The 18385-nt window shown below is 36.6% G+C and overlaps 2 protein-coding genes across 6 annotated transcripts in view; both read right to left on the bottom strand.

The window, feature by feature from the left end:
- The window catches only part of CCDC169 (coiled-coil domain containing 169), a 49953-nt gene extending 33373 nt beyond the window's left edge, over positions 1-16580 (bottom strand). The window contains 2 exon segments of the mRNA XM_077868078.1: positions 7522-7601; positions 16528-16580. Of these exon segments, the coding sequence (XP_077724204.1) occupies positions 7522-7582 (61 nt within the window). The 5' untranslated portion in view covers positions 7583-7601; positions 16528-16580.
- SPART (spartin) overlaps positions 10798-18385 on the bottom strand; it is a 34854-nt gene continuing 27266 nt past the window's right edge. For 4 of the 5 annotated variants that reach the window (XM_077868066.1, XM_077868064.1, XM_077868063.1 and 1 more), the window contains one exon: positions 15330-16840. In XM_077868066.1, the coding sequence (XP_077724192.1) occupies positions 16567-16840 (274 nt within the window). In that variant the 3' untranslated portion in view covers positions 15330-16566. Of the gene's footprint in view, positions 11045-15329; positions 16841-18385 lie in introns of those variants that run through there. The other variant, XM_077868067.1, reaches the window with a different exon arrangement.

The following is an 18385-nucleotide window of genomic DNA, read 5'->3' as shown; positions in this document are numbered from 1 at the left end:
CTTTCTTTCTTTCTTTCTTTCTTTCTTTCTTTCTTTCTTCCTTCCTTCCTTCCTTCCTTCCTTCCTTCCTTCCTTCCTTCCTTCCTTCCTTTCTTTCTTTCTTTCTTTCTTTCTTTCTTTCTTTCTTTCTTTTTTATCTTGAAAGTACACTTTATAGAGAGAAAAATGATGGCTTGCTTCTGAACCTTAATACTCTTTATATATATGAGGCAATTTCAGCTCCATCATAGCTGACAAGAAAAATCTAAGTAGGAAGAATATAAGCATATACTACCAGCCTCAACCTTCTAACCTGGCCACATGTCTCCCATACCCCCTCATCTCTAGCAAATAGTGTTCCAAAAACAGAGGCAGGAACCCTCTCCCAAACTGAGGTTGAAAGTTATTAATCCAAATGCTTCCAGGAACGAGAAGGAAAGAGGAATCTGACAGACTGAACATTTATCCAAAAGATACCACTGAGTTCAAATAGATGGAATTACCAGTATAACTGGCTAGGTAAAGTCTCTCTCTGTAATTGGACCTCTTTCCCCACCATGGAAATGGGGGCTTCAGATCAAAATCAGAACAGTTACCAAAAAATTAAGAATGTAATTCATTTTTAGCACATCTAACTATAGTTTGGAAATGTTTACCTCCACTTTAAAATATTGATTTAGAGATCCTCAAATATAGGTAAGCCTAATAGTATACTATCATGTATTAATGTTAATAAGTGCAAGGCCCTGGAGGTAATGATGTCAATATTCACATTCCCCAGTGTGATGAACTGACTTCAAATGTACACCTTCAAATGTGTAATTCCTTCAGGTACATAGATGGCTCCGGATTGTAGAAGACAAAAGACAAAGAGAAAGCAAATGGGCTATTCTTGAATTACAGGAGAAAAATTTTAAATGGGGAAAAAATAGTCTTATGGTCTTGTAGGGTCATATTGTGACTTCCATGGCCCCTTGACACTTTTGCCTTTGTAGGCCTCTTCCTCTATAAAAAATATTAAAAATTCTATTTTTACTACTATGCTGGTATAAAGACAAATATAGTCCAGACTGGATCATATTCATTTTTTCTTCTGATTTTAAAATAAAATATCTCATTGGCCTCTAGAAGTATCATCAAGGGTCCTTCATAATGCGCCCACTATGCCTAATGGATGAGTCAGCTGGGGCAGATATGAAAGAGAGCTTGACTAATTCTAGGTCAAATTAATAAAGAGTACAAACTAATCTGTTCAGAGCAAAGAATACTCTGTTCTTAAGCTATCTAGCTATGAGTAATCATTGAGACTGATTTCCAGAGTTAATTTGAAATATCTTTGTTTGATATTTTTGCAGCTAGTTCATATCTAAATCTAATCTGTCCTCCCTGTATTAATTATTGCCTCATTGCCAAAGTTGATCTGACAATGCATTCAGTGCTGTTTTGATCTTGCTGTGAGGAGAATGATACATAAAACAGGAGAATCTATTTTAGAAAAATCTTAAGCTGCATAAACTAAATGGACCCAACTGATTGGTTGCTGCTGTTGAACTGACAGGAAAATACAAACAGAGCTATAAAACAGTTAAATAATTAACATCGATCTGTTCCAGTCTATTATGTTTCAAATTCTAGTAAGATAATGTATACATTATTAACAATTCATTGATTAATAATTAATCAATTAAAATTCAACTGCATAAAGACTACATAAATTACCAAAACCTGCAGCCATAACTGATTTACATGGCTAATACCAAAGTGTGTTAGAATTTCTGATTCCGCAACAAGTGGATGGAGGCCCACAAAACTGGAGATTAACAAAATTGTTTTCTTTTCACAAAACAGCATTGGCTCTCACAAATCACATGAACTTTCTACTTATCAAGTATTTCTTTTTTCTAAAAGAGAACCACACTGATTATTTCTTTCTCTACCACATTTTGTTCCGTGATAATACAAAAGTACCAAAAGTATTAATTCTTTATCCATCTTTAAAATGGAATAATGTTTAAGCTACGTTCCCAATTGGGAGTAAGAGTGGCAGTTAATAATGGCAAGTTTTTTTAATAGTCTTGATACTAAGGGAATTTAAGAGACATTTGAAACACCTGAATGAGAGATGTGGCGCTATCTTTGAGATAGCCACAACATGCTTGAAACCAAAAAAGATGATCCCTGATCTTCAGCACAATAGCAGCCAATCTATAAAGCCCAACAATACACTTACCATAAACAATTATTTAAAATACAGATTACAAGGCTAAAAATTTGGCAGAAACATTTGTGTCTCTTGGTGGAAAAAATACCCAAAGCAATACTTCCATGAACCATTGCTCCTTCAGTAACTCTAAAAACAAACAAACAAAAGCATCACTCTTTTTAAAAGATTTGTTTATTTCTTTTTAGAGAGAGAGAGTGTGTGAGCATGAGGGTATGAGGGGAGGGGCAGAGGGATCTTGGCTAGGATCAGTACAACAGTCAGCAAAACCAAATCAAAAATTGAAACGTTTTATAAGTTTGATTTATGGCCAATTTTATGAATTGACCTTGGAAGAGGACACTCATAAGGTAAGAGAAAACTAAATTATGGTGTGCCTAGGTAGCTCAGTCAGTTAAGCATCTTGCTGTGGGCTCAGGTCATGATCACAGGGTTCTGGGATCAAGCCCCAAGTTGGGCTCCCAGCTCAACAGGGAGTCTGCTTCTCGCTCTTTCTCTGCCCTTCCCTGTGCTTGTGTGCTCTCTCTCCCTCTCTCTCTCTGTCAAACAAATAATAAAATCTCTAAAACAATTAAATTAGATACAGCCCTATCTTTTAGATTTTTTTTGTTGTTTTTTGTTTCGTTTTTTTTTTTTTGCCTTAGATAGCAGTGTTAACAAAAACAAAGCCCTATTAAGCAACAATGCTAAATAATACATTTTAAAGTGTTTAAAAGGACACAGTTGAATTGATTGAAACTTGACTCTATACAGACTTTAATAATTCAGTCATGTTTGTGTTGATCATTGCATTTATAACAGTGATGAAGTTATGTTAATTTGCAAAGTCTTGTAAAATAAGAAAATGTTAATAGGAAAGGAAAAGCCTAATATATGGCACTATACTGGGCACTAGAGATACAAAAATAAGATAGATACAGTCTATCATTTTATTCCAGGGTTTCTTTCTAGTGTAAAATCTCTTACTTTGAATAAGGTGAGAATTCTGGTTGAACTGTTATTACTGCCTTATAATCACAAGTCTTCTGCTATCCTTCATACAGGTTCTGAATATTTCTAATCAAGGCTTTTGTCTGATATTTTATAGTTTGGGCTGAAATTGGGAGTACAATCATTTAAGAACCCTATTTTTGAACTGGTTAGTGCTGTTTTTTTTTCTTACATAAACATTTCTTCCATTACTGCATCCAACCATTCATAATTCTTTACTAATACAGTAGTTTTTCAATTGATCTCTGGAAAATTCTGGATATCAAATTATAAAAACTAAAAATTATAATAATTTTATCTCTTCCTAATAGCTACAACTCTTATGTCTATTTCAAATTTTATTGCTTAATGGAAACTTTCAAAAATATTAAATTTTAATGGTAGCATCTGGCATCTCTGTTTTGTTTTCTTCCCCCCAGGGGTAGTAATACCTCTAATGTTTCATTACTAAATAATAGGCCATTTTAAGATAAATAGAAGTATTCCTCTGTTTAAAAAAAAAGACAAATTGAAGTTTATCAAAACATATTTCTAGCATTTACTGAGATGAATTAGAAAACTATTTGATCTGTTAACATATTACCCAATAGCCAAAGGGGCTTAGGGATAGAAACCATCCGATAAATGAAGATTAAAAAGAGCTCAAAGGAGAGTTCCCAGATGGAGATGTAAATTTGTGTGTTGTCATTATACAGACAGGATTTAGCAGCATCTGATCAAAGATCACCTAAGTAATGAGTGCATGTATCAAAGAAAAGTCAGAGCACTGAGCCCTTGGGCACTCCCAAGTTTTCAGAAATCATAAAGGTGAAGAGAAATAAGGAATGGCCAGTAGGTACAAAGAAAACTGAGAATATGGTATCCCAGGAGCCAAGTGAGCAAAGGGTTTCAAAGATAAGGGTGACCCCTTGTATCAGTGCTAAGTCAAGTGAGATGAGGACAAGAGTTGACACTGGATTTAGCAAATTGGAAATCACTAGTCATCTTGACAAGAGCAGTTTTGGTTGATTCGAGGTAAAACTTCTGTTCAAGAGAGAACAAAACTATCGTCCCTGTGCTGGGCAAATCTAGCCCATTTCTAATCCTAGATGAACAAGAGCCTCAGAGCCTCAGAGCCCAGAGCCTCAGTAAATCAAGTTTCTCTTCTCTAGATGAAAAAATATTGAGAAGCAAACTTGAGCATAAGAGGTTGAACAAGTAGAGGCTGAGTGTGGACTTTGATGCCAGAATGCCTACATTCAAATGCAGATCTATCACTCAGCACTTCTGTAGCCTTGAGAGAGATTTAGAATCCATGAGTCTCAGTTTTTCATCTATAAAATGGGGTAATAATATCGTTTTCAAAGGGTGGTTTCAATTTTTAAAATACACTTAAAGCTCTAACCACTGCTAATTCTCACTTTTTAAAAAAGTCATCTGAACGTGTTCTTTCCTCTTCTTTATCTTGTCACTGAACTTTAAGATGAATTTCAGATTTTATTAAAACATAAACCACTTCTGTACTCACTTTGGTAGCACATATACTAAAACATAAACTATTTTTTCTGCACAGAGTTTCCTATGAACCCTAAAGGCCACTATGGGAATGTGAAGCCCCTTGAAGTTGTATTTGCCATTTAGCCTAAAAATTAATACAGTTAATAAGCCAGATAGACTAAACAAGTATAAACATGTAAGAGTGGAAATAGAAACCACTCTTTTGAAGAGTTCTGCTGTACATAGAGCAGTGAAAGATGACACAAGAGGAAATGTGGGGCCAAAGGAGCTTTTTCATGTTTTTTCAACAAAATAAATCCAGCCCATTTATATGCTGAGGACAATTGCTGGAGTAATGTCCTTGGTAGGTGAGAGTAGATAGGATCTATCACATACGTGGAGGAGTCCCTTAGATAAGAATATGCAGGAGAACAGGAAAGAAGGAAGAGGATATACAAAGATGCACGTAGGTGGGTAGCTTTCTTGGTAGAAACAAGTGGAAATCTTCTCATTGCTTCTCTTTCTCTTTGAAGGTAAGCTCTTAGCTGATAGTGAGATGGGGAGAAAGATGATGGAGATTTGGGGAGAGTAGCTATGAAAGGATCATCTAAACAAATGTACCCAGAGTTGCCACTTGTGCACGTATTTCTTCTATGATATTAAAAATTAATAAATTCATTTTAGTACTCCTTTAATATTGTTCCATTGGCTTCAGGATCAATACGAATTCATTAGCATCATATTAAAGACTACTCTTAATTTGTCTTCATAAGCGTTAATCTCATCTCCTGATATATTCACAGGACAATCTATATGCCATTTTCATCAATTACTTAAGAGTTCTCCTCAAATGGCCCTATGTTTAATGCTCCCTGTGACAGATTATATTTTCCAAAGATGACTGAAATAATATACCCCCACCTCTATGTTCTTCTGTACTATGAACTTGATAAGTAGAGTTTCCTACTACATCCCTTTGAATCTGTGACTGTTTTTGACCAATAGAATATAATGGAATTGATGTTGTACCAGTTCTGGGAGTAGCCCTTAACCGGCCTGGCAGTTTCTGTCACTTGTGCCTTTTTGAATGCTTGCTGTTGGGATACATCCTCTTGGAACCCAAGCACCATTCTGTGAGAAGCAAAATCTACAAAAGCCATGAGTAGGTATTTCTGATAGGCAGTACCTTGCTGGGCTCCCAGCCAACAGCAAGTATGAGATACTAGCCATGTGAGTCATCTGGAAATGCCCAGCCCAATTGAACCTTCAGATAACTAAGCTCCAGACATCTGACTGTAATACATGAGACCCCAATTGCTAACCTCCCAGGTTTTCAAGCCCCTAAGTTATAAGGTGGTTTGCTATGCAGCTATAGATAACCAGAACTGTTCAGTGCTGATGTGGTAAATAGAAGTTGTCAAAGCGTGATCACGTAGGTACGTGATCTGGGATGAAATGATATGCTACATGATCTTAGCAAGCTATTTAAATTTCTAAATTCCATGTTTCCATAAATAAGGTTAATAATAATCACCTCACCTGACATAGTTACTGGCCTTAGTTAAAGAAAGGGTATGTGTTTCTGACCCCTCCACCTCAGGGTTTAGCTTTGGCCCCGAGGAAAGAACTCTATCATTTTACCTTTTCTTTTTATACCCACATACCAGTTCCGCTCCAAGAGAAGATACTAAGTGATAATAAGATTTGTTAGGCTTACATTTTCCTAGTGGGCATGGTTATTGCATTGCATGCATATTTGTGAGTGTGACTTGTTTTGTCTGTAACTGGTTAGATGAGAAAATCCCAGCTAGTCTCGCCAATTCAACTATTTGGTAAGTGCACTGACAGTCTCTCCTGACAAAGCCAGTTATATATTCCAGTATAAACGTGGAGACATAGGAAGCTACTCCAGATGTGGGACAGAGTAGTGTTCTCCATTCAAGCCTTAAAAAGAGCCTTGGGAACTAAGAATAGTAGCATTTTATTTATCATATGGTTACTAATTCTGTTTGTTTCATGGCTTCCCCAATAGAAGAGGAGAGAGGTGTAAATGGGTTTAAGAACCAAAGTCCACCCCCATAACCCTAATAAACTCCTACTGTTCTTTAGCATTCATTTCAAGCCCTGTCTTCTCTGGAAAAGTTGTCTTTATGTTTTTATCCAAGTTGTGTTAGGTTCCCTTAACTGAGTTTCTATTTCTCCTTTTGCAGAACTTAATTCCTTTCTGAGAACTGCATTTTAGTTTGATACTTTCTCCCAATAGTTAGTAAACCTCTAAATGGAAAGGTTTTCCATTTCAAGTGTTGACAAATGGCAGGGTCTCAATATTTGTGGAATGAATTAATATCTTATACATTATAAATTTTAAGGATATATGGGTATGTGGGTGTGTGGATGCATGTGTATGCACACAACACTCACCCCCTGCCCTTCACCATTCTTACAACACAAATAGCCAAAACCTAGATAAAGATTTTAAAGTTATAGCCAAATCCACAGAAGTTAAGATATGAGGGGTATTACTTGAGTTACACAGAAAATTTGTGACATTTTATTATTTACCAAAAACAATAATGTATTGGTGTCATGTAACAAAGGTTTTCCTAATTGATGAACATTTTTTTTTGATGAACATTTTGAACTTGAAAGTAGACAAATGATTATAGAGTAACAGGTTTGACACTGAAATATTAGTTTTAAAAGCCTCGATAACAAATTATTATTAATGCTGCCAAAAAGCAGTACTGAGACCTGGTACTATTATTTCCTACGTCTAATTTGATGCACTATAGGTATCTTGGTAAACTAAACAATAATTATACAAGAGTCATATATAAAAATATTTACTTATATACCTTCATCATCAGTATTGAGTTTGGCTTCCAGTTCCGCTATCTTGTGTCTTATTTCAAGCATTGATAGTTGCACTATATCCCTATTATTGAAAATATCTTGTTAATTATGATCCAGTATAATATGAAAATAATACAAAGTAACACACAACTACTTTAGGAGCAATTTATTATGAAACATCACTTATTGAAGGCATGGTTGAGAATCAGAAATCAAGCAAGTGGAGGATTCTGATAACCAAGTTCCACAAGGACCGTAATGTGTACTAAAGCTCAGAGGCTCCTAGGTAACCATTAGTCACCTTTACTCTTAATCCCAAGAAGTTGTTCTGGTTTCTCAAAGCCCAGCAAATTAACTGCAAATTATCAGAGAATGGAAGACTTAGGCCAATGGGTAACTGACAACCAGAGACAAAGAGGAAAAGAGAAACACACACACACACACACACACACACAAAACCACATACACACAAATAGCATTCCAGAGATTATCTATTCAGGACATTAGTAAATTAGTACATTAATTGTCAAAATATGATGAGAGAACCATTTATGCAATATGTATTTTTTATTGCCTACTATACATCAAGGCATTGTGCTATGTTGAAAATACTACAGTGAATAATTAAACTGGGCAATGGTGATAGCAGCAGCTAATTTCCATTGAGTGCTTATCATAAGCCAATGTTATATGCTCTGTACATACTTTTCACTCAATCCTGGTGACAACCACATGAGCTATTATGATTTATACACCAATCTTCGAGTTGAGAAAACTGAAGCTTAGTGGTTTATTAAGTTGATCATGTAGTTACAGAGTGATAAAAGCTGGGATTTGTATTTATGCAGGATTCCTCTAAAGTACTTGCTTTTATACTCTAAAATTCCTAAATTTATACTCTAAAATTCCTAAATTTATACTCTAAATTCCTCAGGGAACACATAATCTGTCCTCAGCATGTTTACAGTTTAATATCAGCCCAAGAAATAACCAAGCAATTTAAAAAGTGTGTTAGAGCTACAACAGAGGAAAGCACACGGAGATTTAGGGACACAGAGGAGTCCAAATCTCATGGGCCCTGCTGGTCAGATTGGAGGTATTAAAAAAAAAAAAAAAACTTAAAATGTGTCAAAGATTTAATACGAAGTATAATAGTGAGTATTTTAAGAAGTATATAGAAGGCGCGTCATTTTTACAAAATGCCACCGTTTCTTAAGTTCTTCTAAAGGGATGATGGAGAAGCCTAACTAAACAAAACCTTTGGAATTTGAAACAGAAGCTGAAGTCCGCGCAACATGAAAATCAAACGCATATTTTAGTATTACAGTCTGTGCACACAATACACTCCATCTGACCTGATCCAAAGACAAGAATCCTGCCTCCAAACCTGCCTGTTTGTAATATCAAACGCTTAATCAAAGGGCAAATGCTATGACACTGTAAAACACTGGTTTTCGACGTCGCAGGTCTGCCGGGGCTCGGATCACCCTGCAGGCCTCACGTCGGCTTCCGCTTCCCACAGCAGGACGCACGCAGGGGCCCGCCACTCACGTCGATGGGTTTCTTTCAGCAGCTCCATTTTAAGGCGATCGCTGCTCACCCGGTCGAAGTTGTCACCTCTTCCTTCCTCCATAGTGTCAGGTCAGAAATGTCCACGCCCTCCCCGTCTTCCAGCTTCGACCACAAGAGCTGAAAAGCCACCCGGAACCCGGGAAGCGAGCGCCGTCGCGAGCCGTCGCCGGGGCGCACCGACTCCCCGACTCCCAGTGGCCAGTGGCCGCTGCCGGCGCCGCGCTCTCACGTCACAGGGCGGCGCCCGGGGGCGCAGGAAGGCGACCCGAGCCAGTGCCAGTGCCAGTGCCAGTGGCAGAGCGGGGCCCAGGCTGGCCCAGGCTGAGCGTCCTGGGAACACGTCAGAAAAGGGACCCAAACTGGTGGAGGGGGATGTGCACCAGCTGGATGACTGTAAGGAGTAGGGATCTGCTGGCCTTGGTGCTTTTTTAAACACCGACCCATGCCCGATGTTCACTTTGCTCTTAGACCTTGTTAAGGGAAGTACTGAACAGTAGTTTTTTTTTTTTAATTTTTATTTATTTATGATAGTCACAGAGAGAGAGAGAGAGAGAGAGAGAGAGAGAGGCAGAGACACAGGCAGAGGGAGAAGCAGGCTGCATGCAGGGAGCCTGACGCGGGATTCGATCCCGGGTCTCCAGGACCACACCCTGGGCCAAAGGCAGGCGCCAACCCGCTGCGCCACCCAGGGATCCCCTCAACAGTAGTTCTGGCTGCGCCTTTCTTGCTTCAGTTTACTGCGCACAAGGGTTCTGGTAGGAGTGTCTGAAGAGAACTTGAGAAGGCACTGCCTGAACTGTTTCCAGTACAGATTATTTTGTTTTGCCAAGTGTGGGAATTGTCCCTGGACACAGCTCGAAGCTGCTTACAACAGCTTGAAGTTTCATGCCTGTATTTGTAATCACAAATTTTGCATTTTGCTCCTGATGTTCTGTGCTTTAGTTATCCCTGCTCCCATCCATCTTTGAGTAGAAAGATGGGCTGCCTTGACCTCTGATTTCTCTGGTACACTTTCCATATCCTGAGTCAGTTTTAGAAGTGTGAGCACGGGACTGTTTTCTGACAAATCAACACAAGTACTCCGGTAAAGAGTTGTTTATTCTGCTGTTTCATCTTCAGTGTTGAGAAGAGTGACCCTTGGTAGTGTCAGTAAATATGTATTGTTTATGCCCATAAGATACTCCTTCAAAGATGTTTTTTTTAAAAGCATAAAAAGCGTATGTGGTAAATGCTTGTTTCATGTGGTAAATGCTTGTTTCATTTGGTTTATGCTTACCAACATACTTTTGGAAACTCGATAATTCATGGGAAAAATAGAAAAAACTTTTGGGACCTATGGTTGCTACACTGAAAAGTTTGTATAAAATGGTAAAATGGTTCATTGGATACATGCTGGAACTAAGGCAAGTCTTCAGTTAGAAAGTGGGTTTTAAAAGAGAGAAGGGAGATTCTGGAAATTTGGAGACTGTACTGGGGGCTGTTTTAAGAACAGGGACAGTTTGGAATTCAATTGTTTGAACTGAGTGTAAGTGTAATAAGTAGCACACTCTACTGCCACTGTTTAATGTCCAAAAGAACAACCCAGATTTATAGGCAAAAGAGAATTTAAAGCATTTTGAAGAATCAGTTCAATTAATAGCAATTGAAGGTTATTATGTACAAAGTGATTTGTAAGAGATGGTAAATAGGTTCACTATTTTAAAAAAACTACAGTTAATTTAAAAAGAAGTATAATATGAAATAATTCTGTCAATTAAGTCATGTGGTATGGCAAATCTTGTATTCCCACTTTTTTTGCTCAGCCTCAGACAGGTTGTGGGGAGCAAGTTGCAGGTCTCCTCTCAGACACTCACCAGTTTCTATTTCCTGCCTTAGTGGCTTTCTTCTTTCTTCTCCAGCCAGAGTTCGTAGTTCTTTCCTCTCATAGACTGAAGGGGTGGAGGTGGGCGTTAGCTGGAGGACAGTAGAGGGATAGTTATGTACTCTTTCAAATCTTTATGATTTACACCTAAACAAAAGCTCTTGAAATATCAAAAGCCAAGAATTAATGTTTTTGTTCTCTGGTTTCTTTGTAGAGCCTTGTGCTTCTTTGGGTCAGGAGGGTCAAGAATTCTCTCCACCTCCAATGCTACTTCCAGCTCACTACTTTTCCATCCTCATGTAAAAACCACTCCTCTGATATGGATGCCTTTTTAATGTAAAAAAATTAGATTTTAATTCCAGTATAGTTAACTTAGTGTTATCTTAGTTTCAGAGGTACAATATAGTGATTTAACAATTCTATACATTACCCAGTGCTCATCATAAGTATACTCTTAATCCCCTTCATCTATTTCACCCATTTCTCCACCCATCTTCCCTCTGGTAAACCATTAGTTTGTTCTTTATACTTAATAATCTGGTGAGTTGTTTTAGTTGGTCTCTTTTTTGTTCACTTGTTTTTTAAATTCCGCCAGTGAAATCATATGGCATTTGTTCTGACTTATTTCACTTTGCACCATACCCTCTAGATCCATTCATGTTGTTGCAAATGGCAAGGTTTTATTCTTTTTTTATGACTAACTTTCCATTATATATACCACGTCTTCTTTATCCATTCATCTATCAATAGGCACTTGGGCTGCTTCCATAACTTGGCTATTATAAATAATGCTGCAGTAAACATAGGGGTGCATTTATCTTTTTCAATTAGTGTTTTTGCATTCTTTGGATAAATTCCCAGTAGAATTACTGGATCATTTGGTAATTCTATTCTTTTTTAGGAATCTCCATGATGTTTCCTACAGTAGTTGTACCAGATGCATTCCCACCAAGAGTGCACAAGCATTCCTTTTCCTCCACATCCTTGCCAACACTTGTTTCTTGTGTTTTTGAATTTCACCATTCTGTCTGGTGGGAGATATCTCATCCTCACCATTTGCGTCTTCTTTGAAGAAATGTCTGTTCATGTCTTCTACCCATTTTTAATTGGATCATTTGTTTTTTTGGTGTTGAGTTACATAAGTTCTTCATATATTTTGAATACTAATCCTTTATCAGATATAATTTGCAAATATCTTCTCCCATTCAGTAAGTTGTCTTTTAGTTTTGTTATTTCCTTTGTGGTGCAGAAGGTTTTTGTTTGTATTTTTGTTTTTTTTATTCAGTAGGGTTTTTATGGTTTTATGGCTTCAGGTCTCACATTAAGGTCCTTAATCCATTTTGAGTTTATTTTTCTGTGTAAGTGGTCCAGTTCTTTTCTTTTGCATTATAGCTGCGCAATTTTCCCAGCACCATTTGTTGAAGAAATTCTTTCCCCCATTGCATATTCCTGTTTCTTTGTCAAATATTAACCATGTAATCATGAGTTTATTTCTGGGCTCTCTATTCTATCTCATTGAGCTATGAATCTGTTTTTGTGCCATACTATTTGGATTACTATAGCTTTGTAGTACACCTTGAAATCTGGGATTGTGATAACAGTTTTGTTCTTTTTCAAGATTGTTTGGCTATTCAGGGTCTTTTGTGGTTCCATACAAACTTTATTTTGTCCTACTTCTGTGAAAAATGCTGTTGGTATTTTGATAGGGATTGCATTAAATCTGTAGATTTCTTTGGGTAGTATGGACATGTTAAGAGTATTTGTTCTTCCAATCCATGAGCGTGGAATATCTTTCCATTTGGTTATGTCATCCTCAATTTGTTTCAATGTTAGGAGTTTCCAGAGTACACATCTTTCACCTCCTTGGTTAAATATATTCCTAGGTATTTTATTTTTGGAGCAATTGTAAATGGCATGCTTTCCTGATGTAACACCATCTACGCCTTCTCCTTGCTTCTACTCAGAGTCTTGAGAGTCATGCCTTGTCTACTGCCTTTGACATTAGAAGTGGTCTTTCCAACTGAAAGTCTTCTCCACAACCTTGCCCTTCAACTTGCAACTCTCATCGCTTTTATCTCCACTCCACTTCCACAGCTATAAAAACTCTGAATTTGTCATCAGAGTGGCTTTAGCTCAGAAAATTTAAACTCAACAATTGCTGTCTACCAAAACCTCATTCTTTCAGCTCCCAACTCAGTTACTCCCTAAATAGCAATATTTTATTAACTAGGGATATTGTCTGTGGATCCTCTTAAACCTGCAAATGCTGGGACCTTATTCCTTACCACAGACATCTTACTTCTTTGATAAGCACATTCTCGCAACCTGCTCCTCAGCTGGCTTCCAAATTTGAACAAAATAGATTGGTGTGTGTGTGTGTGTGTGTGTGTGTGCGCGCGCGCGCGCCTATGTAGAGAACACTTTCCATTAGTCTGTTTCTTCCAATGAATAGCTTCCAGGGTGACCAAACTTTTTTCATGTATGACAACTTTTTGCATAGAATACATCTGAAGATATTATTTGGGTTTTTCTCATCTATGTTCTTAAAGACTTTAAAATTCATCTTTATCTTTAAATATATTATGAATAGAAAAAAAATTTGAAGAAAACAAGCTTTCAGAAACAACACAATGTTTTAAGTATTTCTGTTGCTAAACTAAATACAAAATGGCAATACCCATTAGGAAGTGTGTTTAAACCTGAGTTTGGCAAGAATAGATCAGAGAACTAGTTTCTGTTTAAGTAGAGCTTTATTCAGGCTTACTGAAAAAACGAAATATAAAATGATTTCTGCTTAACAAGCCCTAAGCTTCACTTTTCTTACCTTGCCCTAAAATACCTATGAATACAGAGAAAAAGACAAAAGCTCACACTATCACCAAATCTAAGACTTATGACCTATTTGCTACTAACTTGGGCAATTTTCTACCAACTACCAAACCAGTGGAATGGTAATAAAAAGAGAAACTAGCGTTAAGCAGCTGGAAGCAAAGGGTATCTATAAATGCCATTTGTCCTTCCTTATCTACCTCTGTTTAAGAAAAATGTCTGGCCTAACAATCACTCTACTGTGTAGGTCCCTCCTTTTTGAGGCTAGTCTATGACCTCTTTCCTTTCATACTGTTCTCTTTTCTTAGAAAAGATCCAACTAAACAGTAACCTCTCTTAACCTCACTGTATCTGCTTCGTATTCCGTAAAATGAAGGTTGCAATAGTGTGTGAATGTTATGAGGTTAAAATGAATTAGCCTACATAAAAGCACTTAGAACATTAATGGTTCACAGTAAGCACTACATAAACATTAGCTATGATTATTTCTAGACAGCTGGTGCCTGGAGGTACTCCCAGGAAACTACCCCATATAGCATGAGGGAGGGACAGTCTGTAGAGGCAAAAGTAGGAAGAACCCTGGTAGCAGTCAATATTGAGTACTGTTCTTTTATACACTGTATCTATTGAGTATCAAAGAGCCAAGCAGAGCTTAGTAAAAGTATACACTATACAGTGAAAACTGGGCTAAGCAGCTGTGATTTTTTCAGTTTCACTGGGCCACAGGGTATACACATACTTGGTATATTTTGGAGGTGTCTGCGAGGGCGTTTCTGGATGAGATCAACATTAACATTTCAATCAGTACACCTAGTAAAACAGATTGCCCTCCCAAAGGCAGTGGACCTCATCCAATCAATTGAAGACTTGAATATAACAAAAAAGGTAAGAAGGAACTCCTCCTGCCTTTTTCAGTTGGTATACTAGTCTTTTCTGGCCTTTATACTCAGACTGAAATGGGCTCTTCTTGGGTCTGGAGCCTGCAGGCTTTCAGATTGGAACTTATACCAACAAGTTCACCTAGTTCTTGGGCCTTCAGACTTGTACTAAAACAACAACACATCAGCTCTCCTGGGTCTGCAGCTAACTGAATGGCTACCTTAGGAATTATTCTCAGCCTCCACAATTTTGTGAGTCAATTCCTTGTAATGAATCTCTTTATACACACACGTGTGCACGTGTATATTTATCTCATATACTCTAATGGTTCTAGAACACTCTAATATAGAAGATATTATGATTGTGTCTATATTAATCTGAAAAAGAAACCCACAACCAAGTGAGCAGAGCAGAATGAAGTGAAATGGACAACTAAATACAAATTTAACAAATACAATTGTGACAAATCAATTTTGCTGACCTCTGCTCTAACTTTGTAGACTTTAGCATCCAATATTTGTCATTCCACATCTCAAACTTAAGGCAGAGACTAAATAGAAGCTATTTACCAATTCAATTTTATTTCCACATTATCCCTGGCCTTAGAGAAAGGATCTATCAATTCTAAGTGTTCCCAAAATAAATCCCGTGAATACATTTGAGGCCAAGTAATTCAGAAACAATTTATTCATAAAGAGCACTTTAAAGATAGTTTTGAATGAAGTCTAATAAACTAGCAGCCATTAAAGGTTCAGAAATATTAGAATGGACAACAGCTATGAAAATCAATACCAATCATTTAAAATCAGTAAACAAAAATAAAATGCCACTGGGTATTTGTACCTTATAGGTCTGTGAATGTCCTGTCTTCTGCCAGAGTGGAAACTATTATACCTCACCCACCACCATGGATTAAGCCTAAAGTCTTCACATTCTTTACCATGATTGTAAATAGAGCTTTTTCTAATAATTTGTTGGTTTTACCATATAAAATCCCAATGACTAAATCCCAAAATAAAAATATATTTACCATTCAAAAAATTGTTCATATTTTTAATAAATATTTAAGCCTTCTGAAATAAAGAAGTAGATATGGTAAAGCGATTTCTTAAAGTACTTTTTTGTCCAATTCAAGTGATGATAATCACTTCAAATTTTAATACATTATCATATACCAAAATTTCCTAGGCTCCTAGATCAATACCAGTTTAAATCCAGAAGACTTGAAAATCTCTTTGTATTCATTCTAAATCAGAAAGACCATTCCACTTCTGAATAAAGAGATAAGCTACCAAATAATTCTATAGACTTCATCTTATTTTCCATGATTAGCCTATTCCCTGTATTGAAAAAGTCTTAAATGTTATCTGAGAATTATTTTAGTTTAGGATTATAGTTGTTTTTAGCTTATATACTGAAAATTGACAAGCACCTAGAAAAAGAAATCCACAATTAGTGCAAAACCAGGAGACAATATTTTAAGTAATTCCTTCCAAGTACAACTAGAGCTAAGGTTACTAAATGCCAAATTTTATGTAAATATATAATTTCCTATCTTGCTTTTTGAAAGACAGCAAATACAAAAATAGCTTAACATTAGGTTTAATGAGGTTTACAGCACATGTATTATTAGTCTTATTTTAACTGCAAAAATATTTTAGCCACATTTAGAAAAAATAAACTTAATGAGAATATAACCCTATATTTCTAAAGGCCAAATGCAAGAACACTGATTCTTCTCCTTGTAAGCAGAATACATGCTGTAAAGCTTATGAAATAGTCACTTCATAGGAATGAATACATTTTTAAAACACTGGTTAATCTGTGGGGAATTCCACATTTGCCTATTTAACAAAAATGCATCCACCTTGTAAGGCTTTGGTATAGGTGATTCACAGCACTTCCATCATTTCTCTTTCTTCTTTGCCTCACTCTTCTCTAGGTCCTTTGTCTGCTCACCCGTCTCCCTTTTCATGTTTACATTTGCTCTTCCTTCTTGATTACTCCCCTTAGAATTATCAACTATTTTATAGTCTTCCAGGAGTGTCTGTCCTGTTTCTTTTGCAGTTTTCTTCACCATTGCTTTGATACCAATGTTATCAATATTATAGGCAGTTACACCAACATTGATGGCAGAATCTACTGCATCATGTGTAGCTTCTCCTGCAGTATGCCCATATCTTTAAAAGATTGAAAAAAAGTAAAATGAAATTATAAATATAAATTGAGATCTTCTGATTTAGTATTAAGTAAGTCCCATGATTAGTATGTTATTCCTGAAAGCAAAATCAAGGGTTATGTTTCAATTTAATTAATAATCTAAAACAGAGTAAAGAATAAAATCAAACTGTGCCAAGGCTGTATTTCTCTTTTAGCAGAAACTGCGTGAAAATACACTCGGGCTAGCTGAGATTAATGTAATAACAACTGTTTGTATTGAAGAATAAAATGCAAATATAATAAAGATCAGTCACTGTTTCCCTTTTCTAACCCACCCTTTCTGGAAATAGAAAATTTTCAATGAAGCAACTATAGAACACAAAGAATCTAGAGTCACTATAAATGGTTTCAAGTTCTACCTTAACTAGATTTGGTTAGGCCTTTTATTTATTTTTTAAAGAGGGAGTAGGGGTGGGGTGTAAGGGGCAGGAGAGGAAGAGAAAGAATCTTAAGCAGGCTCCATGCCCAGCACAGAGTCTGACAGAGGGCTCAATCTCAAGAGACTGAGATCATGACCTGAACCAAAATAAAGAGTCAGATGCTTAACTAAGCCACCCAAGCGCCCCTGGTTAGGTCTTTTAAAGTATCAGAATCCAAGCTTAGCTTTAAGCAAAGATTCTACAACACTTTCTTCCTCACTCCACTGCAGATTCACTGGCATTCTTGCTGTTCTTTGAACCCATGAAACACACATGCGCCATCTTATTGGAAGTAATTCCTTCCAATAAGTAAGACCTTTTCACTGGCTGGTATCTGCCTAAACTATTCTCACCCAGGAATTCACATGTCTCACTGCCTCACCTTCTTCAAGTCAGTTAATTATTGTCTTCTCACTATCTCACCTATTTTCAACTGCTTTACCCCACATGGTCCATCCGTCAATCTCCTGATAAACTGATAAGCTGTTCTTTTATATTCAATAATTTATCACCTGCTACATAGTATAGAACTTATTAACTTCCTTTTTTTTGCTTATCTTGCTAGAATATAAACCCTATTAGAAAACAAACTCTGCCATGTTCATTAATAAATCCTATGTGCTAAGAACACTGCCTGACATTCATTATTTCTTGAATGCTTAAAATGATTAATTCCTCTGCTATCTACCAACAGTTTCTTGAGCATCAAATGTATAGCAAAGTGCTTGGGAAATTATACAAGCACTATACAGAAGTGGTTATTATAGACAATTATCAATATCTGTGTTTAGTACCATTTCCATGAGAAAATACAAGTTGAAAGCCTATACAAAAACACTAAAAATTATCCTATTTTTTTCTCTTACCGTTTTTAAAGTACCAGATTTTTCCTTGCTCAGCAAGCATAAACTTAAAAAAAAGGCACATTTTATAATTTTCTCTAGGACACACTGAAGATTCCTATGTGCTTTGTGACTTATACCTGGACATTTTATACTAACATTGGACCCTTTGAATTCACAAGTCCTCTATTACCATTAGGCTAACCTGGAACAGTGGTTTGTGATCCTATTAGCTTGTTCATAC

This window comes from Canis aureus, chromosome 24 (genome assembly GCF_053574225.1).
Source record: "Canis aureus isolate CA01 chromosome 24, VMU_Caureus_v.1.0, whole genome shotgun sequence".
Classification (NCBI taxonomy): Eukaryota; Metazoa; Chordata; class Mammalia; order Carnivora; family Canidae; genus Canis; species Canis aureus.
The sequence above is the reverse complement of the archived record's forward strand: the minus strand, read 5'-3'. Positions and strand labels throughout refer to the sequence as shown.